Here is a 27,876-nt window from a genome sequence, read left to right as displayed (position 1 = left end):
CTAGAGGAAAAGGCAGTCGGAACTCATAGTAGAGATGATATCTTTTATTAGACCAACAAGATTTTTGCAAAAAAAATTCTTTAATGGCAAGCTTTCAGGCACAAAAAGCTTTAATTGCAAGCTTTTTGAAGGGTGTTCGTGCCCGAAAGCTTGCCATTAAAGAATTTTTTTTGCAAAAATATTGTTGGTCTAGTAAAAGATATCTCTACTATGAGTCCTGATTGTATGATCTGTAGTAACTCTTGTACAGACTTGGATGCTAGAACCAGTTTTATTAAGAGGGGTATTGGTGGCCCTACAGGGCTATGACTGACTCCTACAGAATAGTGCCAAGGGGTTGATAACTTCCTCTTGGAAAGAAACCAGAGGCCATCAGAGAAACCTTGGTGTAATAGCCCATTTGAAGGACAGAACTTTTATCATTTCAATAGTCTTTTAGGGTGATGCTGCAGTTTCAGTGTTGGGCAGGAGCCCAGTCTTGGTCTACCTAATGATATAGATCCTTTCAGCGTGCTATCTGGACCTCTCATGATAACCTTGTCAAGCAGGTGAAGTATTATCATCCTTTTAATGGAAAGATTCAGGTTCTACAGGAAGCTTGTAGTAGAGCTCAGGGCTGAAGCCTAACTCCCAGTCAACTGTAATAAGACACAACCAGTTGTTTCTTAAAGCTTGAAAATGCCTCTTAGGCCATCCAGATGATTCACAGAAATATAAGTGTGAAGGCTAGCGAAAAGGGATGGAAAGGTCACTGCCGTGGTGACTTTATTTACACGGATCCTTTTAAATCTCTTTAAAACTTGCTCTCTAAGAGTTAGTGTACAGGGCAAGATGGATGTTTTCCTAGGTATAGCTCACAGTGAGGAGCTTGAACTTCATCAGCTAGCATGAAACAATATTTTTTTATTTCCATCTTATTTATTATTCTTTTAACTAAGAAACAAAATCAACGGCAACAAAAACGTGATTCCATTTACAGCGATCAACTTTGTCAGCAGTTGGATACTGGCTTTTTGAGAGGAAGGGATGCCAAAATCTCTTTGTCAATCTAGTGTTCTTGGTAATGGGAACATGTTTTCTTTTCTTTGCAAGCCCTTTGTTCATTAAGGCATGATGAAAAGTTAGTTGTCCCATAATGTTCACCTCCTTCCTCACGAACACCAACTCCCAAAGCAGTGAGCAAGGACAGCACTGATCAAGGCACTGACCTGCCGTCAGGAGTTTCCCTATGCTGAATGTATTTTTGGAAACAAATGTGGGACAAACACTCTCAGGCTGAAATCTGACACTAATTAAAACAGCACTTAAAGCATAAATATTGGGCTCAAAAAGATGACAAAATCTATAGCAAAGGAGAGACAGTTTAAAGCAAACTGAGACACTACCTAAAAAGAGACATACTTCTCATATCATAGTAGTAGTTTGGGGTCAGAAGGAACCTGAACAGATCATCTAGTCTGACCCCATAAATACTTTTATTTATGTATATGCCTAATTTCTCAGGAACAATCCCCCTTGGACCTCTTCTCTCCAGGAGTGAGGAGCATATCTAGAACTCTTTGGAATATTCCATATTTTCTGGTGTACTCATTAGAAGTGGGACTGGTGATGTAGTGCGCATATAAGCAACTGCACGGAAGAAATTAATTGAAATATAAGCTTGCTAACTCCTTAGTATAGTTAGATCAGAGGTTGTGGGATGAGAGAAAAGACATAGCTACTGTATTTGGGGACTTGAAAGAAGAAAGCAGTGACATTACCTCCATGTTAGTGTCTAAGATGGATAGCTTGGGTAATGTAGTGAGTTGGAATGAGTGTTGAGGGCTAAATATTCTTTAAAAAAATCATTTTCTAATTGAGTCAGATACATAGAGCAAAGACAGGGTGCCTGGCTGAACCCTGGTTCACAGGAGAAAACATGTAAGTAACTAAATTGAAGACCCTGCACTTTTGATTCAGTGATGCTGTTCCAGCCAAGTTGGATACCTAAAATAATTCTAAAATGATCAAACATTGTTTAGAAAAAAGAGAATTTCCAAACTGGTCTCATTATCTGATATCTGCTTTAAAAAATATCAATTAAAGTAATGTAATTTCTCTTTTGCCTTCTTTCGTTTGCAAAGATGAAACCAGGGGCGTGTCTTCCTTGCTTGCTCATAGCTCTGTTCAAAAGACTGACTACAGCTTTATCATACTAGAAAACTCCCTCGTTAGCTGAAAGGGGGAAAAATTAATGATGGAGGCAAAATGCTGTGCATCTAAAAAGGAGGGAAATAAGCAGGCATTTGCTGGTTGGAGTGCTTTTGGAGGAGTGTATTTGGAAAGTCTAGGAATGGATAAAGATATGTTCCCACTGTAATGAAATCTTTATTCTCTAGGAGGTAGGAAATACTGTTACTATTACTTTCTCCTACCTGTCGAATCTTATTATATTCATTTATTTTCCTGTACCTATATCTATAGTAAAAGCATTTGGAAAAAATATCATTAGGGTATGCATATAAGCAAACCCAGAAAGTGACTTTGTGATTTGATACTTCTTAAAGCAAAGCATTACTATTTAAAACAAAGCAAAACCAAACCAAATCCACACGTTTCCAGAACGCTTAACATGTGCATTTAACATACACACTTAACTATTGTGATTCCTTGTGAATGCTCCAGGTAATATTTTTTCTGTTTCTCCAAGCTGAATGGTCTCTTCGTTGTGTGCCATGTGCTCATTTGGTCAGAGATCTACATTGACAGAACCTCTGGAGTATGAATTATATAAGCAAAAGGCCATTTGGCATAGCATGGTCCTGCTGACAACTTTATTGTGTGTGGGGGGTTTTATGCGTGTGTGTGTGTATAGTCAACAGGAATTTTATTTCCAGTCTATTTCTTGCTGAAATGTGCAGATCTAATACTATTATTATTTAACTAGCAAATTGCCCATCAAGAATGATGGGGTGGGAAGGAATGGAGTGCTTCCTCCCACCACCCCATGCTACAGCCACCTCCTAGGAGCTGGGGGGAGGAACCTTGCATGCAGCAGCCACTGCTGCCACCCACTGCCTCACACTGCTGCTGGTCTGTGTTTGGCCATGCATCACCCCCTTCCTACTCTGTCAGGAGCCATGCCTCCAAGACTTAAGGACAGACAGACAAAGCCGCCCCCCCCCCCGCCAATTGCCTGTCAAAAATGACACAGCTTGCAACATCTGTATTACAAGTTTGCTGTTGCCGGAATAGATTATCTGGCAATAGCTTGCGGCGGGTGCAGAGATCCCACCTCAGGAACACAGCTGGGTGTTCGTATCCCTCTGCTGTTTCCACCACGTGAGACGGGCCAGTAGGGGGTGCTCCTGTGTTGAGCCACCCACCTCCCTGTGCCCGACCACCTTCCAGGCTCCGAATGCCTCCCTAGGGGCGCCTTATGTCCGGCCGACCCCTCTCCCAGAGCACACTCGCTAGTCTGGGATGTAACATGCCGCCACCACCCCAAGAATGGACTGTCTCGCGGCCCTGTGTCCTTGGGGTAACACAGGCCTAAAGTCCCACGGGTACTCAACCCAGCACAGGCACTTGAGGTACTTTCCCAAGTCCGGGGGCAAAAAGGTATAGTCTCCCTTAGTCCACAGACCTAAGGGGTCTCTTAGGCATAATTTAGACCCACCCCTCAATAAGTCTCCCACACCGGTCACAAAGGAGGACTTTATTGATTACAGGAGTAGGGTGAAAATAGGGTACAAGATTGAGCAATATTCTAGAAATCCTAAAGAGCAAACCATCTGGCTGAGGTAGCCTTTTGATCACGCATCTGAGTTACTGCCAGCTAGATATCTCATCAGATCCTGAGTAGCTTACTCACAAGCATCTTCCAAAGGCAGGTGAAGTTTTTCTTTTGAGGCAGGCGGTTCCTAGCTCGTGAGTTTGGGGGGAGAGAGCCAGTTTCAGATGTTAAGGCTTCTCTGTGTCCTGCCTGGCTGCTGCGTCACCTCATGGCCGGAGAGGAGAGCCCGCCTCCTTCCCCGTCCTAACTTATATAGCCCCTGTGACCTCATTCACCTGGGCCAGCGGAGGTCAGCCCCAGTTGGCTGTCAGCCAACCAATCTGAAATGCATCACCTGTTACCGGGCAGATTCCAGCTCCCCAGGTAGATGCCCCTCACCCAGGTAAGTGATGCAAGTCACGTAGGCAGAGGGAGCAGGTTTCCCCCTCCCTCAGGAATGCAGCCAGCTCCAGTTCCCTAAAGAGCCAGGCTGAGGGTGTGGTCCCCTGTGTGCTGGGCCCACCCTAATTGAATGGTCACAGCACAGAGATTTAAATCACAGTGTCACAGGGCAGAGATTTTTGGGGAGAAACCAAGGTGGCTTTCTGCCACATAGCTAACTTGTAATACAGATGTTGCAAGCTGTGTTCCATAGGTTACTCATAGTCTCTGGAAGCCTGCGGGGTTATATGGTGCTATTTTTCTTGTTTCTAGCTTGGGGAAACAAGATACTGTGAGAGAAGAAAACTGGAAGAAACCAAGTCGTTAAAGTCCGAGAACCCTACATCCTTCCATAAGCAGAAAAATGGAGAAAGTGTTATTTTTGTTGTTTTAGCCCCATTACAACACTAGAGAACATCCTTTATACCTGAAAATGCAGGTAGTGTTTCCAATCTCAGGGAGTCAAAAGTTGGGAATCATAAATTTAAAAGCCATGATTTAAAAAAAAAAAAAATCTATTTTGTATTTACCCTTTAGGTGAACCTTCTTGGTGTGTTCACATGATGTTTTCAAGCTTTTCCTACCAATACCTGAGAGCCAAAACATTTTAAAATTAAAAATGTGATATTTCCCATGCTTCCTAGAAGCAGAAAAAACCCATCATGTATCATGAATTGTGGTAAAGTGGTAAGATTTGACATTACTGTGTACCCCAGGTGCTGAGTGTTAAAAGGAGAATGCCCCCCACCCTGTTCGAACACTCCCCCCCACTTCATTTTTTTGAACTTAGAGTTTATGCTGCTTCTACATGCGTTGTGGGAAGATCAATCATCAAAACTTAACAGGGGAATGTGGGAGGTAAAGACCTAAGCTACTCCGAAACCAGCTGGGATTCTTGAAAGCTGAAAGTAACATGGAAGTCTTGCTGTAATAATACTGCTGAATAATGTGGTATCATAAATGGTTAATAAAGTCATGATTTATATTACTGCCCAGTTTGATAGCTTTCTGGTACAATAGATATTTGTCATGTTTTAATCTGAGAGCTGTTGCCACTTGTCAATTGTTTCCATCTAACCAGCAAAGTGCTAACAGCCGCTTGAGTATGAAAACCACTGAAAAGTATTAGAGTGCAAGAAACTTCTGACAGTTTAATTGTGTTGCTGTTTTTAAAACGTGAGACTGCTATATTGTGATTGCATAGCCCATCTCTATACCTCCTGAAAAAGAGTTATTGATTAAATGAATAAGGATTCCTCAAAAAAAAAAAATCTATGAAGGCAGAACAATAGAGAGAATAATTACAAATTGAGTAACTCCGAACAGAAAGCATGTGATGAAAAGGTGGATTTTTTCCTCCCCAATTTCTTTATTTACGTTTGCGTTGCAGTGAAAACTGCAAATTCTACTTTGGCAGTGTTAAATAGTTTAAAAAAGGAGGATTCTGGAAAAGTCTAAGGTTTTCTGTTGTGGAACGGTAATAGGAGAATAAAAATGTAATGCATTGTATATTATGTACTGGACCTTGCGCTTAGATTTTGTAAATAACATTTTCTGGTAACATCTCTATTTTCCAGTGATTTCTGAATTGCCTTTACACTTGGTTCTGTTCTTTAGAGCCAGCGACTAAGGAAACATTTTTCCAAGTCTTTCAGTTCAAAAACGCATTCTGTGGAATACAGTATGTGATGCTTAAATAATGTATAAATCAGGTTGGACAGGAGCTGCCTGTCAGTTTTATTAACTTTGACCTTTTCTCCCATTATAAAGATGGTTTGGTAAATATTTAATGGGCCCTTATAGATTTTGACAGTTTGGGTCTGTGTTCCTGGAAGCAGCATTGGGTATATATAATACATATAATTAACAAAAGTCTCACTTAATCACTTGGACTCAGCCCTCAAGGACAGAGTCTGTTTTTGGGGAATAGTAAATTAAAAAAAAAATCCCTCTTTCCTGGTACATAGCCCTTCGGTGAGAGCTAAACTTGGACTTTTCACCATGGCCACTATATTTTTCAAGTGGTGATATTTAGAATTCATCTGTGATAACCAACAATTTTTGCTCCATTTTTGAGCATATGGTCAAAGTGATACCATGTAGGTAAAAGACCTGCCTGCGCCACTCTGCTTGTAGAGCCTAAGTCTTGCAGAGTGGTGTCAGCAGGGACAAAATGGCTGAGCTTGCAGCGACCTTAATAAGATGCAGCAAAGGAAAGGGAATGATAGAGCCAGAGGGGTCTTCTGCCAAGCTGTCTTTTCCTTTAATTCCATAAAATGCTGTACATATTGCACTCATTGCACATTCTAGTAGTGACGATTGAAACCTTAAGCCCCCAACACTTTGAAACATTGTCTTTCAAACTTAGACTGTCCCTTGCTTTCATTGATTTCCCATTTAAGAAATCTATAGGAGAAAAAACAAATTTGAACAAAATTCATTGGTCTAAGATGAGTTGTTAGAGCAAGGTGATGCCCCTCCCTTTCCCAAGCTGAGAGCAGCTCAGCTTTTATTAAGAATGCTATGCATCTCTGTCGGTGTTGCACCACCCTATAGATCACATACCAAATTGACCAAGTAAATCAGGAACCTGTTAAAAAGCATTATGGATGCTCTAAACATAGATATTCTAGTCATATTGGTTGCACTGGAGAGCTTCGCTTACTTTTATAGCCACTTTCAAGGAGATTACTTTGGCTGCCTTTGCTCCCCTAGTTTTAGTCTGTCCTTTGGGTGGTGGTTTTGCCTAAGAAGGGTTTATTTTCTGAGCATTATTAATCATAGCTTTCTGACCATGACCTTTCTTCTGTGCTGGTCATTGGATTAGTTTCCTTGACTTGTAAAGTAGCTGACCTTTTTCAAAACAAATCTGTGGATGCTTCAATGAAAAAACTGATACAGGACTTGTGATGTGGAAGAAATTGTATTTTTTGCTGACATGAAATAAATATCTGAAGCTTTTAACTTCAGACTGGTGGAAAATCTGAACAGGATGATTTAAGTGGTGTTGAACTTAATTTGTAACTTGTCATTCCTACAATTCATTTCAGCATGAAGACATCAGTGTGAATGTATCTTTTTTTTAAATCTCCAGGCAATGAGGACACACTCAGTAAAATCTTGCAGATTCACATATGTCCTTCCCATATTGTCTTTCATTGACAACTAAAAATGGGTGGGGAAGAGAACTGCTGTTTATAACATTTTCATTTGTAAAACTGCAAGGAGCAAGTGAAAACAATTTAAGAGAACTAGGTTCTCCCAGTGCAAAGGGCTGTGTTCCCTGAACCCTTTTTTATAAGGACCCCCAAATTTCTTTTTATGATCATTGACCCGCTTGCAAATAACGGTTGCCTTTTGCATTAAATAAAAAGTTTGCTTTTGGCGTTTAAAAAAAAAAATCCCTTAATTTAACAAATGCATGTTTTCACTGATGGTATTCATCAGCAGACTACAACACCAGGATTGTTTGTGCATGTTTTAATTCTGCTGGTAAGAGACAGTCCAGTGCTGCCTAACTGGCAAGGAGCTGTTGTGTTACCAAGGACATTGATGCTGAAGGTCTGAGATGGACAGAATATTGCAAGGGGGCGGGATTTTAAATATACACTTTTTTTTACTGATTTTTTTTTTTTTCTTTTCATTTTATGTAGTTACAATATCATGCAGGGCTAGCATCTGGCCTATTGAATCAGCAGTCTTTGAAGCGCTCAGCCAACCAGATGGGAGTATCTGCAAAACGCAGACCAAAAGCCCAGCCTACAACCCTTGTCTTACCGCCTCAGTAAGTACTGGAATATTTTTGAGAATTTGCACCATGTATTGTTTCCAATTTAAAAAAAACCAACCCAACTTTTTAATAAGAAATAGTTTTTGTTCTATAGAGGGATGATAACTCCAGTAGGAATAAGGACTGTGGGCACTGTAAAGACAATTTGTTGCTGCCTGCTATAGTCATTAAAGGTTACTTGGGACTGTGACAAGGAAAAATCAGTTACAAGAGTTTTCTTTCCAGCGAGCCCTGTGCTTTGACATTGAAGCAGGATTCTTCACTGATTAGGGTGACTAGGAGCCTCAAGTAGGACTCCTCTGAAGGTCCTATAAGACGAGCGAAAGAATCTTTGTTGTGAGTTCTTTCTTGATAAATGTCTGTTCTGAGTCCATCTGTTCACCATATGTTAATTTTGCATTAGATTTAAACCTGCTTTACAGGTGACAAGCAATTATGAGGACACCTAGAAACTGTTTAAGGACATAGACAATCAACACTCTAGGCAGTCTTGTGTTCTAATGCCAAAAGCACAGAACACCCACAACTCAGCTTTATAAATTAATAAGTTGCTTAAAATATTTAGGTACAGATAAAAAAAACCAAAAACAACAAAAAACTATTATAACAAGAGGAAATGAAGTGTTAAGCAATTATTCACTGTACTGTCATCCGTGCTGTTTGTGAAAAGTGACTGCTAATTTTTTTTTAAAGAACGAGATTCACAAGGTATAAATACCAGAATACTGTCCATGGGGGTTTTAGTCTCATCAGCCTCTCTGTTGTCACCAGAGTCCCCAACACTGAGTTGGTGCAAAGCCCAAGGGAAATCCAAATGCCCTCAGGATGAATGAGAACAGTGCGATCAGCAGAGCTTTCCCCATGTATGGTAACTTTTAAACAGCTGCTAATTGAAAAATCCATACAATGTTGTATCTTTACCAATACATCAATAGCAGGCTGGTTGAAAAGGCTGCTTTCATACAACCACAAGATGTAGGGTCAGATACTGCCCTCTTTTGTATCTGTGTAACTGCATTGATGTACAAACTTGCAAGCAATGTGATAAACTGGGGAAAAAATTGGCTGATGAATAGGGTTTTTTTGTGGGCAGAAGTGTCAAAGGTATTTGGTGTAGAGGACTGATTTCCATGATGGTTCATGAACTGGAGTATTGTGTTGCTAGCCCTTGCAGTTTTTATTTTGTAGTCTGCAGATATTTGGGGGTTTTTCCCGCAAAGCCCCAATTTTTCTCATGTTCTTATTATGGGAGATTTCCACCTTTTATATTTAACTTACTTATAAAATAAGTAAATCTTAGCCTTCATGGTTGCAGAGAAAAGCCTGAAAATGTGACCAGTGCGTAACTAAAAATATCTAATAGAAATAGCTCTAAACATACACATTTTTAAAAAGCTCCTGAGATGTGGGAGCCTGACTGGTTGTTTTTAAATGTTTTGAGCTGGCTACACTGAGAATATAAATTCAGAATGTTTTACTCTTTTATTTTCCTATTCCGCTTGATTTCCCATTGAATTCAGTGGTAGGCTTGCAGAGAGATCGGAGTATAATTGTACCTTGGTGTGTTAACTAAACTTTTAGTTTTCTTTACGATTTGTTCAATACTTCATTGCCACATTCACTATCACTCAAGTGGAAGATAAGCTCATTTTAAATGCTCCCCCTTTCCCCCTTGTTCCTTCCTCATTGACCTTTCTGTTTCTTCCCTCGTTTTCTCTCTTGTAATTTTCTTCATTGTGAATTTCCTCCCTTGCAGGAACTTCTAGCTTCTACTTTCTTACTCATGGGCTTTATTTCTTCTCCTTTCCCCTTCTATTACTAAACTAAGCAAGAGACAGTTGAGGTTTTCATTTGGAGTCATTAGACTTTTGAATCCAAATGGTAAGGAAAATAATTGTGGGCAAAGGAATTGTTGTTTCTGTCATTCCCTTGCTGTGTGCAGATTCAGGCAGACAATGCTGCATCAGGTAAGGTTAATTCATGTTTGAAATGTTTTCTTCTCAAATGCAAGAGCTGGAAACTTCTTTTCTTTCATGGAATCCTGGGTCTGCAGATTCCAAATATTCTACATAAAATGAACAGGAGCTGGATTTGCTCTATTGATAAGAGTTGAGGGGAAGGTAAGAGGTGTTTGAATTTGTTTATATTTTGAAGAGATGCTTTAAAAAAAAATAACATAGAACCATCCTGGTAAAAAAAGATGCATAGTTTGGATTCCTTCCTGCTTGTGGTAAGAGATTTAGAACCAGCAAAACAGTATTTTCCAACTGCAGTGGGAAAACACAGAGAGGAAACGGTCTTTCCAGGTATCTAGCAGTCTGTGTGTGATTTAGCTTTTCTGTAAAATGGTGTTGCTTTGTCCTGTGTAGCTGGTACCAGTGCTGTTGTGCATTGACATGCTATTGCAGACGATCTGGAATGGGTTTGGTTTCCCTCAAAAGGAACATGTGCTGAATTTCCACCATTCTGGATGATTATATCTGACTATATTAATTAACCAATCCTTGATGCACCTATTTAATCTTAATATTTGTGCACCTTCAGTTCTATTGTTATAGTTAATCTGGTGTTTTAATCGCAGTATAAGTATAGTGCGACAAACAGATTTATATGATTTTAGCTGTGCTCTAGCTTCATGGGAGTTATGATAAACCCTGCCTTGTTACTTTTCCTTATTCTTCATTGAAGCAAAATGAAAAAAATCTTCAGTGCAAGCAAGATACTTGCTTGAAAGGGGATTTTTTTGGGCATGGTGACCTCTTCCTAACTCTGGCATTTATATAATAAAAATTCTATTCTGGATCTATTTCATAGTGGAGGAAACTTTTTTTTTGGCACGTGTGCTGATTGCTTCCTGAAATGTATTTAAATTTATTTGTAAGTCTTTAGGTTGAGACCTACTGCATATAGGGATTCGGTGTCAATTAAAAGCTATTCAAAGCAAATTCATTACCGCAAGTTTTTTTCTATAGCATCAGTAGATAAGACTACCTCTGCATTTTAGTGGTTGAGTATCATGTTTCAGGGCAGCAAGTTGAAGTTGGAACCAACACCAACACAGCAGTAATTGATGTCAGTCAGCAAATGAATGTCAGGAAACTACCACCCTCAGTCTCGGGAAGTAACGTGAATAATGACGTGGACAAAGAACAGTCTGAAGGCCTTTCATGCAGATTTCCAAGAGAGACTTCAGTATTAAAACAGATTGCCTAAGGTTCAGCTGCTAACAGGGCTTAGAGAATAGCACTGACGAATATTTTATATCACTGGCATTTTTTTCTTTTCTAGAAAAAAATATAACACTTGAGACTGATATTTTATCTTCTATTCTTAGTAGAAATCATGCCTTGTAAGTTATCTTGGAATCCATATCTTCATTCCTTACTACAAAGTTGAGGTTGGCATTGTGTCATTTTTTATGGCCTCTATACTTCTAGGGCTGACGATTCAAAACTAGACTCATCTGTAAGCATTGTTTCAACCAGACTCGACTTCATACATGCTGAATTCTTATGAAGTCCATCAGAAGAGGGGTGTGTGTTCAGGCCTTCTGCCAACCATGACTGCAACTGTATTTTTTTATTTAAAAAGTAAGTGAGAAAATGTGGGCCCTTGCTTTGGGTTCTTCTAAAATTGAAAGACCACTTAACACAGTTATTGCCCAAATGTCTTTTTGTTTTATTTCTTCTGGCATCATTTAATTAAAGGTAAATTCTCACTCCTAAAACTGGACCTCTACCTCTGAAAGCCATGCGCCATGCCATGATGGCTTGAAACTGCTGAAAATGGTTAGCTTTAGGAGGAACTCTCTGCCAGTGCAGTCTTGCTGAGAGTGTAACAGACTGTCTGATGTGTTACTGCAAAGCTGAAAAATCACATCGGTGCGAAACACTGCGGTCTGATGAAAAGGGAACAGAGGAACCCCAGGGAGCTGCCTTCATTTGTTATTGCAGTTGTACTTGTTGGCAAACACAGGGGGTTTAATAGTAATAATGGAGAGTTTTAGGGGTATCAACCAAAAACTATAACCTGTAGCTAGTCATGACAGAAGCAGTTTCTCAATACTCCAGTTCAGTCATTAGTCTTTTCTAGACTGGTGGGTAACATGGAGTAATAATTCAGCTTGAATTCTTCCTGAAACTCGGCGCTGCCACATCCACGTCTGAGCGTTGTTTAGAGTCTTTCATTGTGGCATGAGTCGTGTTGCACAAATTGACTTTTGCTAGCCCAGAACTTTCCAGCTCTTGGCAAGTATTTTTCACTGACTGGGGGCCTTCATTGCTGAAACAAAAATCAATCCTTATTGCTTGCTTGCTTGTCAGTATGACACTTAAATGTCTCGGGCCTCTTCCTGGGAGGTTTCGCCATTCTTCCTGGTTCTTTTAAGCACCTGGGTCAATGGCAAGTCTTAGTTCAGGATAGTTCCTGAAGTTTCAGACAGGAGAGCTGCCTCTGTTTGTGTCCTTTGTAGTCCATTCAGAGTAGATGCACATAACAGGGGGTACGTGCATTTTTCCCCCCCCCAATCTTGAGGGATATTGTTTACGGAGAAGATGGTTGGCAATGCCAACCGCTACCTTCAAATGCTAAGCAAACATCCATAACTCTGTTTGCAATAGCATTGTTCCACATTTCATGCAACTTATTGATAGATGCCAATTCTATTTACTTGGTGCCAGTGCTCTCTACCAACTGAAATTTTATTGAATCATAGCTTTTTGTGTATGGAAAGCTCTAAAATTGCATCCTGCTTACTCATGGACTTGGGTCATTTCAGCCAGTTGCCTCTTGAGGAAATGATATGTTTAGGTATTTCAAGCAGATTTTTAAGTACTATATCATAAAAAATTAGTAGTGAAAAAATGACTCGCTTTGTTTCATGTGTTAACTAAAATGCGTAGGTAATAAACAGGCTTCCAAATAGCCAGATGTGCAAGAATAGGTCCTCTGACGATTTTATGGTGTGAAACAGCATTTTCTAAATCAGCTGTTAGTGACACAACTGAAAAATCCTTGTGGTCCTTCCTGGCAAGGTTTCTGCGGTGAACGTTAGAATTTTTTTTCCCTTTGCCCTCCCCTCTTCCTCCAGCCTTCCTTTCTTTGTCTTGCTTACTTCATGAATTTAGGGCCTTCATTAATAAAGTAAAAGCAGATTATTTGGGGAATGCCTAGCCTGCTGATCTTCCCTAGTTTTTTAAGGCCAGAAGAGATGGTTGTGATCATCAGGGATCTTGGTTTTCTGTGATGGAATTGCAAGTTCTCTGATTCTAAAAAACCTCAAATGTGTGACTTTCCATGATTACAATGAAACGCCACTATACATATAGGTATCAGTTGAACATAATGTTTTATTGATACATTTGTAATGTTAAAGTAGTTTGGAAGCCTACCAGTGCCTCAGTCATTACAATAAAATAAATTCTAAATACCTGTATATTTTGGCATTTGATTTTTGTTTTTTTTATCATGGAAAATCAGAGTCCCCCGTCCCTCCTTTGCTCACCAGGGTATGGATCCAGCTGCAGCTGCCCCCCTTGCTGCTTTGTGATATGCCAGTGCTGTGCCCCTGCCGTTGCCCCTCATTCCCAATCCACAGCCTCCCATTCTCCCCCCAGCCCTATTGGTGCTCGTCACTCCTGACCCACAGCCTCCCATCCCCATGCCTCACCCCCCCACCAAGCCTTGCCCAAGGGAGCCCACAGCCCTCTGGCCAACCCAGCAGTGCCCAAGCCCCAGCTGCCACCCGGGAAGGTGGCGGTCGCTGTGGCTGGAGTGGAGTGCGGAGCTGCTCTTCATGCTGCCTGGCTGCCACATGCATATGTATGTAGTGCCTCCTGCCTGATTGCCCTACTCCTGCTATTCCCAAGCCCAAGCAGCCCCTTGCAGGCTGCAACTCTGCCAGCCTACAAAGGGAAACCTGTGGTTTTCCATGGTTTTTTTTTCCTTTAAAGGAGAAAATCCATGTTTTTCCACGATGAATGGAAAACCCAGATCCCTGGTGATCATACAGTCTGGTCTTGTGCATTATACAAGCCATGAAATTGCATCCAGGGATTCCTGCATTGACCCCAATAGAAGCACCAGCTAATTGTCATAGTTAGCGTGTAAAGTCACAGAACACGGAGATACGTAGTGCAAGTGCTTATGCCATTCAAACCAGTATTATATATAACATGCTAACAATTACTTTATCCTGTTATAAAGAGAAATCAGATATTTAACTCTCGCAGAAGAGGAGCCTGTGGCTACTCTTAAAACTATTTGGGAAGGAAAGAGCTAAAAGCGTAGAGCTGTAACATTGTTGCGTTGTGAAAAAAGTCATCTCAGGTTCTTTGCGCTATTCTAAAGTTCTGCTTTCCCCCTACTGGCAGGGTGTATTAAGTAACAATATTCATTAAATACCGCAGAGATGATATGCAATAAAGAGATAATCCTCAGGCCCAGGTTTCTACCTCTCTCTAGAAGAGGTGAAGTTGAGAATATAATTAAAGATTAAAACTGTTTGCATTCTGGAACATGGAGATACCTACCTGTATATGATGGGGAATTGTATTAATAAGGAAGAGATCAGTTTCCAATAACTTTCAATACTAGGAGCTCATTTCATATCCTCAGTCATGTTTAAGTTTCTCTCAGTATTTCTTTAGCTTTACTTTTGCAAGATAGAGCAACGGGATCTATTAAAGAACATGCTGCTTCAATATAGTGACGCTTTTGCTTCCTACGTTAATCTTTTTCATATGAAGAAACAAGATTAAAAGTTAGGTCCTTGCAGCATAAGATAAGAGTGATTTCATATACATATTTAGCTTGTATATCTTTAAGTATAGAAATCTTGCATTCTCTAGCCACATCATTTTCCTAAGTTGTGTGTTGTCATGAGTGTGCATATTTAAGATCAGGTTGTTAAACTTTTTCCTTTTTTCTTTGATAAACTGATTAACACTTAGTTTTACTTCCTGTAGCTCCTGTGGAGTTCTCTCTCTGTCTTTGTTGGAAGCTGTAGTGCAAGTGCCAAAGAACGAGAATGCACTTTATTGATCATTAGGTGGCATTGTTGGTAGTGGTGCAGTCAAAATATATTTGTGCACCTTGCAACAAATTCTCATAATGAAGCCTGACTAAGAGAATGCCTGCAAACTTTTCTTTTCTATTTGACTTTGTGAGCTATGCTCACATCTTTTACTTTTATCACAAGTGTTATTAAAAGCTACTAGGTTTGCACTGCCTTCTAATAAATAGTAACTGTTGGATAAATGTATGCTTCTCTTGCTTTAAAAGAAGATCTGCAGGTGCTTTGACAAACGGACTCAGATACTACATCATTTTCCTGTGGCTTTTGTAATTACCTAAGGAATCTCTGTTGACCGTTCTGTCAACAGCTGGCATCATAGACTTCTGTTACTGGAACAGGGAAAGATCAGCTGCTTGGTTGCGGATGGCAGGGTGCTGGGCTTCATGTTTCCCACTGGCTGCCTTCATGGCAGTGTTTTGATTTCTGTTAGATCTATGAAATTATCATTGGTATGTGCAGGTGGCTTCTAATAATTAGAAAAGTGGCCCTCAAAACAAGGGGCTTTTTATAAAATTCTAATTATTTATATGTTTTATGAAACCCTCATCATAATATTTGAGCCACCATATCATGTTAAAATTAGGAGTAAGTCACCAGGTGAAGTTTTCTACCCAGTCGGAAATAATTATTTGTTAGTATATTTAACAGCAAATGGGAAAACACCATTTTGACAGCTTGGTGAAGGGAATGAGGGCAAAAAATCTAGATGTCGTTAGCAGCAAGTGATATGTAAATTGTTCAGAAAAAAAAATGCTGTACTTACTGTTAAGTCCCTTGTCCCTTCTCACTTCCGCACTTCCTTTCCACTCCCCAAATAAAACTGTTTTTCAAGTTGTTTTTAGACTGGCATTCTACTTTTCATACAGTGGGACCACATCTTATTAGAGAGATTTGTCGCGGACACCTTTCCTTGTGATTTGTGATTGCATGGATTATATCTCTTCCCGTCCATTAATCCTTTAAGATCCCTTCTGGCAACTGCAACAATTGCTAATTCATAAACGATATTAGGAAATTGCTTGGATACTTTTTAGCTGCCTCTACTGTAATAAAGTATAAAATATGCCCTTGTTTGAAAGGAAAAAGTTAATCAGTCTCCATTTTTTTTCTTAATTCTTTAACTCGGCCTCCTATCAGTTCTTTTTACCATCAACTGAAATCCAGGGCAGCTAGCTACATGCGACTAGCCAGGTTGCTGTGGATTGCTAGAAAGAGCTTCACAAACTAGAGCTTGAAAGCTGCTAGTTTAAGCAGCTGTTTATTTAATGAAAACATTAAATAAAACAACTTTTGAAATGGTGTGAATTATTTTTCCCTGTGTTGTGAATGGCCTTCATTTTCTCAGTTATAATTGTCTTCCTCTTTGCTTGCCATTGAAGAGTATGATACTGTATTCCTGAAATGGCATCCTCCACTGAAACGCCTTACAGCCAGTTGGAAATTTCTCCAAAGTCTTCCCACTGTTGCTTTTACCAGTTCAGGTGTCCTCATGGTAAGGAGGAGCAGTGGTCAAGATGGACTGCCAATATTTTTAGCTGATTGCTGAGTGCCTAAAACTGCTGGGAGGCTTCTCTCTTGTGGTTTTCATCTTGGTATCATTGATGGACCTGAACTAGTAATAGCAAGATTGAGAAAAATATTAGTGTAGACAAAGCTAGAAATGAGGTTCCAGTTATTGCAGGGTGCAGGTGGGGGGTGAAATATCTAAAGCCTCTTATTGGAGAATGACAATTATTTTTTTTTATTAAATGCTTTAAAATATACTGCATCTCTGCTTTGCCATAGAGCTGACTTCTTTTTATTTTTCAGGAAGTCAGTTATTTCATGTGGGTGTAACAGCACTCTGTATGAAGTTAGAGCAAGTAGTAAAGGGCACTTACATGTTACATCTTATTGTCTCGAGGAAAGATGCTTCCAAGCATCCAGAGTTCATTTTTTAAAATGGCTTACAGTATAATGAGAAAGAATGGAGTGTAACAGTTAGTGTCAGCAGTAGATAGCATTAGCTGTGTTTCAGAGCACTAATGGTTCATTGTTCACGTATATCACAGAGCCCGTGAAACTGCCAGTGTTGTGGCATACATATTTTTGTGTGTGTGTGTGTTTAAATAACTAAAAATAATAGCCAGTCTATACAGTTTATATAACAGCAGTCTCCTCTTTTGAGTTGATTAATATCTACCACGATAAGTATACAGCATTATTTCAGTGGACAGAAGTAATTTTGTTCTAATCCAATGAGGACTTCCAGTAACTTGGTGTAATGTCGCTGACATTCTAACTTTCTACCTGTGTTATGCATCTGATGAATGCTTTTTATTAAAAAAGCTTGATTGAGTGTCTTTTGCACTCCCCTCACTGTGCAAGAAAGGTGGGGAGGAAGCACAGACATACCTGAAATAATTGTTTTAGTTAGAAAATGGCTAAGAGGTTGAACGTAGAAATTGGCTGCAGATAATTAGTCACATGAGATGTCTGTTTTTCTACGGGGTTCATAATCAATTTGGACACGTCCCATTTAGCTTTGTATCTGCACAGGTTTGATGGTGTATAGTTAGTTATTTCTTAAAGACAAAAGGAAGCTGTTTTGATATCCAGGTTTGCTGACACCATGAAGTATCCTTTTTTCATTCTACCGAAACTGTACACTTTTAACACAGAAATGATAACTTTGACCAGAGGACCCTTAAGAGGCCTCAAGGAGTTGTTGTTAGATTATAAGGAAGATGCATTCCAGTCTTAAAATTAGCGAAATGCCCGAAGAGGTTCTGTAGGCACTAGTCCTGTTTTAGCTAGCTGATGGGCTTCCTGTCTGACAGTGTTTAGGTGGCACATGACAACACAGTTACCCCTGAGTAATTCTCATTTATGCACAATTGATGGTCCTGACAAAGCATCTGCTGCTTTCATCACTGGGTGATCAAGATTTATAGCCAGACTGTGGCTGATCCTTACAGAAGGGAGAGTTAGGATGGTCAGGTTTGTGGGCAGGGAAGATGAGCAGCCATCTGTTGACTTGCTGCTCATCTTGACAGCAGTCGCCATGACCAGTAATCTCCCTAGATGTTGCTTGAATGCAGTCCTACGATACGGGAGGCAGATAAAGGCTGAAGGGAATAATGAGGGGTGTATTTTGTCCTTGGAAGAGCATATGTTATGTTAGGCTTTGTATTCCAAAGAATTCTGCATCCCTAACCACTCCCAGAGGTGGAGTGGAGACTCGGTGCCCTCCACCCTGCATCTTGCACAACTTGCATAATCGAGTCCATGTTTAGCAGTTTGCCGGAGTAATGTCTCGTATTCTAAGACTCAACCATTTTATGGTGTTCAAGTGAACTTGTAATGTGTTTACTAAGGTAGCATGAAATCCTCCATATAAAACTAAATCCGTGGTGCCCAAACTTTTAGTGCTGTGGGCTGGATGAATAGGCTGGATCAAGCCCTGTGCTGCAGGATTGGGTCCTGCACCTGTATGCCCAAATTGGGCCCTGAGCCATTCCATGTGCCAGTCTAGCGTGCTGTCCAGCCTGTGGGGCTCCCCACACATCTGGAAATTTGACAGCAGGGAGGCAGCAATTGCTACTCTTGTTTCCCTGCCACCCAATTTTCAGACCTCTGGGGGACATGGCTCCAAGGGTCAGATCTGGCCTGGGGGCTGAGGGGTGAACACCCCTGAGTTAAATTATGTATTTGGCAAAATAGGTGTTTGGGAGGTTAACATAACTGCAGCAGTCAGCAAGGGAATTAAAGAGTTACTCTTATGGCAGCTGCTTACAATTGTTGCCCTGGGTCTGGTACTGACCTCCTCAGTCTCTATGTTGCTGCACCATTGGCTATGACAATACCCAGTGCAGCGTTTTTTTTGGTTGGTTTCTTTTTTTGGAATAGCTGATGTTCTAGTGGCTTCTAATGCTTGATAACTCTTCTGAGCCAGCATCATAGCTGTTCTTTGCAACTTTAGGAGTAGGAGTTTTATTATTATTTAAATCTTGATCTAATCTCCTAATGTGTTGCTGTGTTTGGCAGGAGAGCCCCGTGTAATAATCTTCTTTACTTTGTTACTCCAGAACAAATGCTGATTGTTTTTTGCCGTGGCTGTATACTGAATTTGTTTTTATTCCCCTTCAAATACTCCACAGATGCGCATTTTCCTTGCAAAGTAATTAGTGAGAAGCTGTACAAGCATTGATCAGCACTGATCGAGGAAAGCAAAGGTTTTGACTGTTCCACACCAAATGGTGACTGTGATAATCATTAGCAAAATAATCATTCATATTTATTCAGAGACAAAAGGCAAAGCACTAAGGGTGGTTTTAACACCAATAAAGTTCAGCAACTTGTTTTATTAATAGCATGGCAGAACTTCACTGCACACTTTATAACCTGCTGAAAACACTGGCATTATCTCCATTCTTCAGCAAAGATTTCATACAGACAGCAGTGTAATGAGGGCTCACGTTACAAAGACTTCATTATTTTTACAGTGTGTGCTGCAGTTCATTTACTAGTATGTTATGAAGTACTATAAATAATTAAGATTACACTTTTCAAACAAAGTGTACTGAATGGATCAGTCTCTGTTACTGCTTTCCAACTTGTAAATTCAATAAGTGCAAGGTGTTTCCCAGTCATGAGTACCGGAGAAGTTCTACCGTTTAGGGTTTTTAACAACAGTCTTGATAGTTTTAAGCAGTAATTAAATATTTGTTATAGTATATCATTGCTAGCTTGTGATGCATTACTTTTCTGATTACATTTCATGTTGCTTCCCTCCATCCTCAATTCTTCAAATGAAATCCCTTTTCCATCCATTTTATATAATTGCAGCATAGCAGCTAATAATTTATAATAAACCACACTCTATAATGGGATTATTTTGTGTATGTGTACAGTTTACTAGGACTGCCAAAGCAAAGTTGTAGTGTGCTTAAACCAAAAGTTTCTAGATATGTATGTAGCTTATAAGGCTTCTGTTCCTCTTCCACTCCATCATCATGATCTGCGTGTCCTATCAACATCCCCCACTTTCTCTTCCCTGAACCAAGATGGTTACAGTCTGGGTCTCCCCTTCCCATAAGAGATGTCACTTTGAAACTTCTCCAATCCCTTGATTATCTCTTTTGTCCTAGAACAGGTTGTATCCTGAGTGTCTATACCCTTCAGATCTGTTAGGTCCCAGTACTAACAAGCAAATTCATGTGGCTTCAGGTGATTCTTGTTGGAGACAAGTGGCAGGATTGCCACTTTGAAGTGCGCGCTGAGATGATCTTATCTGGGATCTATTGTGTTGCTGTTTGTCATTCAACACCCTCCCCTTCACAGTAAGCTGAAATTTGTAGAGGAAAATTGAACTCTTCAAAATAACTTCACTAACCAGTTCCACGTCCTGTTTCTAAAATAATTACATTTAGGGGGTTCCATGCCTTGCCTCGGTTGCTTCCTAAGTATTTTGCTTATGTCCTGGATCGGATGAGGCCGACTCTGCCCTCTGTATCTGGGGCCCCTAAATGAGCACCCATTCTTTTTTTCTTTGGTGAAAATACTATACAAAGAAGCTTCTTATTCAGCCAGTGCTAGTTAAAAGAGTGGATATCTGACTCTATTCATACTGGGTCATCGTGTTCAACAGATGAATGCAGCAGGTGTGATTACTCTGAATCCGGCGTGCAGCATTGTACACCTGGGCGAAGGGCTTGGAAATAACTCCCATCTATTTGGCTGGAGGTGAGCTTGAAAACAATGCTTCATTTCCATGTAAACTATAGGATATCTACCCTCCTGCACAGGCAGCTCCTGGGCAGATCCAGGGCGGTATGTGCCCCTTAGTGAGCATTAGTTTTCTGGAAATTGCGGCTGTGTTGTAACGGAGCATATTTCTGCCTCTTTGATGTATGCCTGCCTTAAAGGTAGTGTTTGTGTCAGTGGCACAATTAAGTGGTGGCGATTAATTAAAAGTTGTTCCATGGCCCCAACTGTTAAAAGATGCCCTTGCAGCCATTGGAGCAGAACACTAATATCCGACCATAGGGAATCCTTTCAGTAAAAAGAAAGTTGGCGAAGATGGTTCTAATGTGCAATTAAAGACTGCAAATACTAGTTTAACTGCTTGTTACTGTGTTAGAAAATGGAATGTGTACTACTGGCAGTTGTGCTAATTGGACAGAGAAGAACAGGCTTATCTAATAGAGGACATTTGTAAGAAATTAAGAACAAAATCAAAGCTTTCTCTAAGGTGGTGATTTCCTCCTGTTACTTTTAACTGTTTTTAACCCAGACGTTTGCGGATACTGGCTCGATAAGAGGGTATTTCACTCGGGAGAGGTCATTTGGAGAGGGTTAAATTAAAATTTTGCGTACCAACTTGGAGATGCATTATAACAGATCTTCTCTCCCCCACCAATGTATTATATTGTCAAGTATATTAAACCACAAAAAAAAAAAGAGTAATTCCCTTACTAATTTATCCTAATGCTTCTGAGAGGCCATTATTATTATTATTTTTAGTGGTTTTACCAATGTGGCGTAACAAAATTCCATTTGTAGGGTACAGAACATACTGAGGTTATTTATTGATGAGTTCACTTATATACCTCAGCATGAGTCGCAACTAGCTGTTTCATAAACAGTACTGAATAGTTGCCCATTTTTAGATACCTAAAGTGTGCCTTTTTAATGATTTGGAAGGAAGCTCTAGATTTAGCATAGTAATAAACATTAATATCTTAATCTCGCACCAAAGTCAAAGCCAATTTTAAGACTCGTTGTGAGTTCAGGCAGCAGTTCAAAATAAAAGTGAAGCCAACATAAATAATGAACTATACTTAGTTGTAGAAACTTAATGTCCTTTTTAACATGGAAGGGTATAGGCTAGGAGATCCACTTTGCTGAGCTTTCCATATTCAACATTAAAAATAACTCTATTACTTTTTTATTTTACTGCAGGGCATTATCTGGGTATTCATGTGTTTACAAGGAATGTTATGGGTGGGTTAAACGAAGAAGCTTGGAGAAACCGATTGTAATTGGTGGGAACTTCCTTTTGAATGCAGTACACAGAAGACCATTTATAACTTTTAAAAGAGTTTTGGTACCTATGTTCTATACTTTCCTGGCATCTCCTTCCCATTCCTAGGAAAATAAATTCAATAAAATGCCCCAATGCAATCCCTAGGTAGAAAAGTTTTTCTTTAAACAAACTGAAATGAATTTGGGGGATTAGCGTTATCTGATTCCAGTAGTCCTCGTTGCTTTGCAGAAAGCTACCTTTACAGGGGCGGGCAATCATTTTGGGTGGAGGGCTGCTTACTGAGTTTTGGCAAGCCATTGAGGGCCGCATGACAGGCAGCTGGGGCAGATAAATATTAACTTTCTAAATTTTTAGGGGTCCTGCGGGCCGGATAGAATGGCCTGGTGGGCTGCATTTTGCCCACCCCTGCTTTACCCCATCTCATTTTTTATCTATCTCCCAGTTCCCTTTTGCAGAATATTTGCTTTTGATCCTACACAGGGTTTCAGGGAATGACAGGCCATACTTCTTGAACTGGTTCTGGTTTTATTCAGCAAAATGTGCTGGTATGTTAAGTTTTAAACCCTTGCTCACACTGACATTCTCAATCCCTTCACTGACCCTCTGGGGGATGAGGGAATGGCACCTTCTTGACTTCTGTTCTTCCAGGTGTAGTGCTTGTCAACTTAAAACAAATTTACAGCCCGAATCCTGTAGCAACAGCACAGGGAGGAATAGATTAGATTAAAATGTGTCAAAGCTCAAGAATGTTTCTTTTCTCTTAAAGTCTCCAAGTTTCAGGACTGCATTCTGGTTTCATGTAAAATGTTGAATTCTGCAATTGCATTTCCCCTGCATTGTGAAGCTTCTGCTTTGCTGTATTGTACTTTAGAACCTGATTCCAGTGCTGAAGTTCAGCTTTGGCACTGGATTTATGGTGAAAGATCTGGACCTTCTGTTTGTTTAATCTTCATGAGTAGCTAGCATTGTTAGGAAGTGTAGGTAAAATAACACGTGCTTGGCACCTCCATAGTTCTTTTCAATGAGCTGTTTCCATCCCTCATAGAACTTGCCCATTGAATGTTGTACCACATGCTGTTCTAGTCCTGCATATACACCTAAGAGAAAAACAGATGTCCATTTGAAGCTAAATGGATTAGACCATTTAAACTTTATCCTTGTGTTTCTGGGGAATAATAGTTGAGAGGATTATTGAGGAGCAGTGTTACCTGGCTAGCGGAGGCTGAGAAACAAGTTCCACTGAGTTCTAGTTGTCCTCAACCCAAACAAGACAAATGGTATCATTTAACCTTTTGGGCCTCACTTAAGATTTCTGTAATAGAATGATGTTGCCTGTTTCACTATTACGAAAGTGTTTAAAGATCTACACCTGAAAACACGCTTAGTGCCACACATTATTTTACTGCAAAATGTCAACTGCATCATTCTCATATGTCTGTACAGATGGGAGAAAGCAGTAAGTGCAAGGAGGATGCTTTCTTGTAGGGGGGAAGGGTCTGGATTTTTGTGCCTCGTCATCAGGAAATGTTCAAGACCAATCACATTTTTTAAAATTCAAAAGTGCATTAGTGACAATAGTGAGAAATGAACGACCCTTACCCCTACTTTCAAGACCTAATTGGGAGGCCTGGCTGTCCACTGCCAGGATTCTTAGTGATAAGTGAACAGTGATGTATTATTTTGTACCCTTTGTCTTCTTGCCTTTAGGTACCGTTTCACTTATAGAAGATAAAGTGCAGACACATGAAACACTTACGCAGCAAGCTTGGCTGGAGCCTGTCAGTCTGTGTCAGGCTCCCCAGACTACCTGAGTCTCTTAATCATTTAACTCTTTTGCTGATTGTTACACTCAGTGTTGGGTATTTAAAGTCAAGTGTGCTCTAAATGAGGCAAAAAGTACCTCGGTGTTTTGATGTATTGCAAATCAAAATATTATAGCCTTGTCCACAACATCATGATAAAACTGAGCTCCCATCAGTCCCAAGGCCTGCTTTTACATCTTTTCCATGCAAAACCCCTTTTCACTTCATTTTTAGGGCTTTCAGACTTTTGTGACAGTTGCTTAGCAAAGGTGACACTTTTGTTTGTGACTAATTTGTACGTGTTTTGTAGACAAGAGCCTTAGAAGAACAGTTTTTGAAGGAGCAAAATACAGGTTAAACCTAGTTAGTGAGTAATCACTTAGGAAACTGTCAGCCAGAAAAATCCAAATTATATTTGAAAGTATTTTACCTACGGCTGTTGCAAACAATATGCCAGATAACTGAAAGAGACTAGTGTTATTTGTTTGTTTTCTTTTTAATGAAAAAAAATGAATTCATTCTAATTAACATTGCAAATTTAGCAGCACTTGTGTACAGTCAATTTTTACTCTTTCCCTAAGAGAACTGATTACTTTTTTTTAACATGGAAATGGGAGAAAACAATGAAAATGGGAAGCAGGCCTCTAAAACCATGAAAATGGTTAGATTAGATGATCTTCTCAGGTCCCTTCCGACCCTAGAAACTATGAAACTATGAAAATAAGAGTACACCAGAAGCTGTCTGGAACATATTGACTTGACTGGAGTTTAAGATGTTGGTGTCCCTTTACACGCACCCACACAAAAAGGTAGCCTAATTAACCAACCTTCAGCTAGATTTACTGTGACCAGATACTGGTAACTTGCAGATTTGGGAATTCGTGGAATCGTTTCTAACTAGTAGCTTCCTGTTGATGATGGCTTGTTGCTTATGGTGTTGTGATACAACCAGAGACCAATAATTCTAGCAAACTAACCAATAACAGAAAAAAACCCAATTTTTGAGCAGAAGCAATATTATGAAGTGTGTGCTGACAGTTAACAGCTTCAACTTCTCCATTCAGTGCTGGAAAGAGTTAGCCTTGAATCAGTAAAAAAGGAATAGTTCCTGGTGGTTAGCAGATGATTAACTGTACACGACACACTCGGATGGCTTTATACCACAGGTTAGAGAACTCCTGCTCTTCTCTAATTGTGAGCTGTCTAATCTAAGTATGATTGAGCAAATATTCAAGACCCTGGCTTCCATTCATAATGAGCACATTTTATAGATGCTCTGTGCTTTCACTCACCTGAGCTGTCTTGTACATGTTTATCTTTCAAGCAGTACATCTGTTAACCCTTCAACTGCTACTTTTTCTGTATGCGCTAGCCAAGGAAATGTTAAAGCAGATGTCTGTTTTGGCTGTGAATATTAAAATTCCTAACTGTGCTTCTTCCCTGATTTGCATAATGGGCTGAGTTGGAAAGGGCATATTGGAAAGTAAATGTTGCACCCCTAGACTAGTCAATTTATCACATAATATTGTAGTCGTCTTTTCAGTTCTGCAGTCTGCCAGAGTGAAGAAATAGAGGCCATGGCTTTTTATACTTCAGATATCCTGTGACTTCCCATTCTGAATATAGTCCCCAGTATAAACCCCTGGGACTTGCACACTCAGAGTAGTGTTCTGTTGCTTTCTTTTTTTTCATCTGGTTTCTTCACTAATTTTTGGAATCCTTTGTCATTGATCTCTAACAAGAGAATGGAAAAGAAAGGAAAGAAGTCTTTGGTGTAGGTTCCTGTTTCATCCTGAGGTCACAGTGCTTGTGTTGTGGCAGACAGTATGGTCCTGGGCCCTTCCTCCACGTCTATTAATACTCCAAAATGTTACCCAAAAAGCAAATCTCTGTTTTTGTGTCTCATGTAAGGGATTGCATATTCTCCAAATTCTCTGTCTTCAGTTGTCTCTGGCTCTCATTGTGTCCTTGCTGTTACAGGTTTCACCGGGACAAATAATACGTCCCGTCCATCTCTGTTAACCCGTATATTGTCTGCCCCATCTGTGCTCACCAAGGTCAGGCAGTCCTTTTCTCATTTCTCCTAGAGAGGCTTAGGATGGAAGATGATATTGTGGGGTACTTTTCAAGGGTCAGTTGTGAATTAATTATTTTAAATGACAGTGCTTTAAAATACACAAAGCCACAAGTTCTAAGTGTTCAGCATAAAGAGAATTGTTTTTCCTCAGGCAGCAAATATCCTCTTAAAATAGACTGGGAAGATTTTTCTCCTTGTTTTTAATGAAATGTCTAAGATTGTTTTATCCTGTGGGATGATGACAGGGAAATGGTACCAAGTGGTTCTTTGTATGTGGGAAGATGTGGAAGGGAAAGTTTCAAAAGAGCAAGGTTTAGGTAGGTGTTAGCCCCTAACATGCACTTCTGGTCTTTTAGAAGACATTTGCGTGTTTTTTGCCTCTGCATATGCTTTGCGAAATCCTCTTCCAGTTCTTGTTTTATCTTCATCGTTAGTAATTCTCAGTAGTTGCTTTCTGGTGGCTTAAGGAGCTAAGAAGTTAGCAGCCAAGTCCAGTAGATCTTTCTGGGTTTCCTTGAGAGGTGGTCTCAAGGGTCTTTTCTGTCTCTCTTAAAACATCTTTCAGTTTGTGTTGAACAAAAAATCCAATGCCTTCCCTTGATACCTGCTCTTTTGAGCTGGACTGGGCCAGGAGTATTACCTGAGGAGGGCTCATTAGGGTGTGTAGCTTTGGTGCACAAAACACTTTCAGTTCCCCTGATGTACTTGAAATGCAGAAACCCTCTGGGCTGTCCCTTTTTTTGTCATGGGCGTGTTCCTGAACAGCGATGCCTTCCAAGTTTGAAGTTTGTTTCATGACAGATTCTCATGGTTTAACTTGTGTGCTTAATAGTAGGGCTGTCAAATGATAAAAAATTGTATCGCTATTAGTTGCAATTAAAAAAAAAATAGTTGCAATTAATTGCAATTTTAATCACATAGCTAAAAACTCAAAATTATGCAGGTACTTTGTATGGTTGGGGGGGTAATCTGTGAAGATGTTGAGGAGCTGTGGGTGTCTGTGTGATTCTGAGCTGGGAGGATCCCTGCACCCCCTGGCAGGATGTGGGGTACTATGGGTCAGGAGTGAGGGGCAACAGCAAAGCTTGGGGGGGTTGGCTTGGGAGTCAGGGGCAGACAGATGGACAGACACAGTGCCCAGCAGGTAAGTCTGTGGAGGGAAAGGGCAGGGGAGCGTAGATTGAAGCCCCCACAGTGCAGGAGGGAGTAGGGCAGGGGCCGGGGTGAATGGGAACCTGGAACTAGCGTGGGTCATGGGATGGAGGCACGGGCAGCTTATCCAGGGGGGAAGGGTCCGGCTCCCCATTGCTGGGTGCACTCCTGGGGGAGGTATGGGGGCACATGCCTCCCAGATTTCTGCACAGGGAAGAGGTGGGCTACCTGCCGTGGGCTGGGGCTCTGTCCTGCTGCCTTTCCCTTGGGAGCTGTGTGGCACCATGTTGTGCCTCCCACTGCTAGGTGGGCAGGGGATGCATGGCACAGCCAGTGCATGGCTTCTAGGGCAAAGGCAGCAGGGCACAGAGTCCCAGCCCACAGCGGGCAGCCTGCCTCCTCCCTGTGCAAAAATCTCGGGGGGCACATGCCCCCCATGCCTCCCCCAGGGGTGTGCACAGCTGTGGGGAGCTGTGCTACCCCCTGCCCTCCCCCCACCCCCCAGTGCTGCTAGGCAAGCCACCTCTGCCCACTCCCTCCCTCATTGTGGGGCCTCAGTCTGTCACCCACTCCTTCCCCTCCGCAGACTTACTTGCATGGTGCTGCTCTACACACCACCGGGCTGCATTCCTGGCCATGTACAGGCTGTGGCTGTGGCTGCTCGTGTGCATGTGTGTCTGTGCGTGCCCACCCCCCTGCAGCCATCTGGAGCCCACACTTGGGCTGCCCTGTGACTCTGTGCTGCCGCTGCTGTCCCA

The 27,876-nt window shown here is 40.7% G+C and overlaps 1 protein-coding gene and 1 long non-coding RNA gene across 2 annotated transcripts in view; both read left to right on the top strand.

Moving 5' to 3' along the window:
- LOC109292981 overlaps positions 1–7,654 on the top strand; it is a 17,397-nt gene extending 9,743 nt beyond the window's left edge. Inside the window, exon 3 of the long non-coding RNA XR_002096218.1 lies at positions 7,643–7,654. This is a non-coding gene — a long non-coding RNA (uncharacterized LOC109292981). The remainder of the gene's footprint in view (positions 1–7,642) is intronic.
- MED27 (mediator complex subunit 27) overlaps positions 1–27,876 on the top strand; it is a 160,469-nt gene that overhangs the window by 42,748 nt on the left and 89,845 nt on the right. Inside the window, exon 3 of the mRNA XM_019510707.1 lies at positions 7,849–7,979. Coding sequence (XP_019366252.1) covers positions 7,849–7,979 — 131 coding nt within the window. The remainder of the gene's footprint in view (positions 1–7,848; positions 7,980–27,876) is intronic.

Source organism: Gavialis gangeticus, unplaced genomic scaffold (assembly GCF_001723915.1).
Source record: "Gavialis gangeticus isolate Ggan-Ray unplaced genomic scaffold, GavGan_comp1, whole genome shotgun sequence".
Classification (NCBI taxonomy): Eukaryota; Metazoa; Chordata; order Crocodylia; family Gavialidae; genus Gavialis; species Gavialis gangeticus.
Note: the sequence above shows the minus strand (reverse complement) of the source record. Positions and strands in the feature narration are given on the sequence as shown.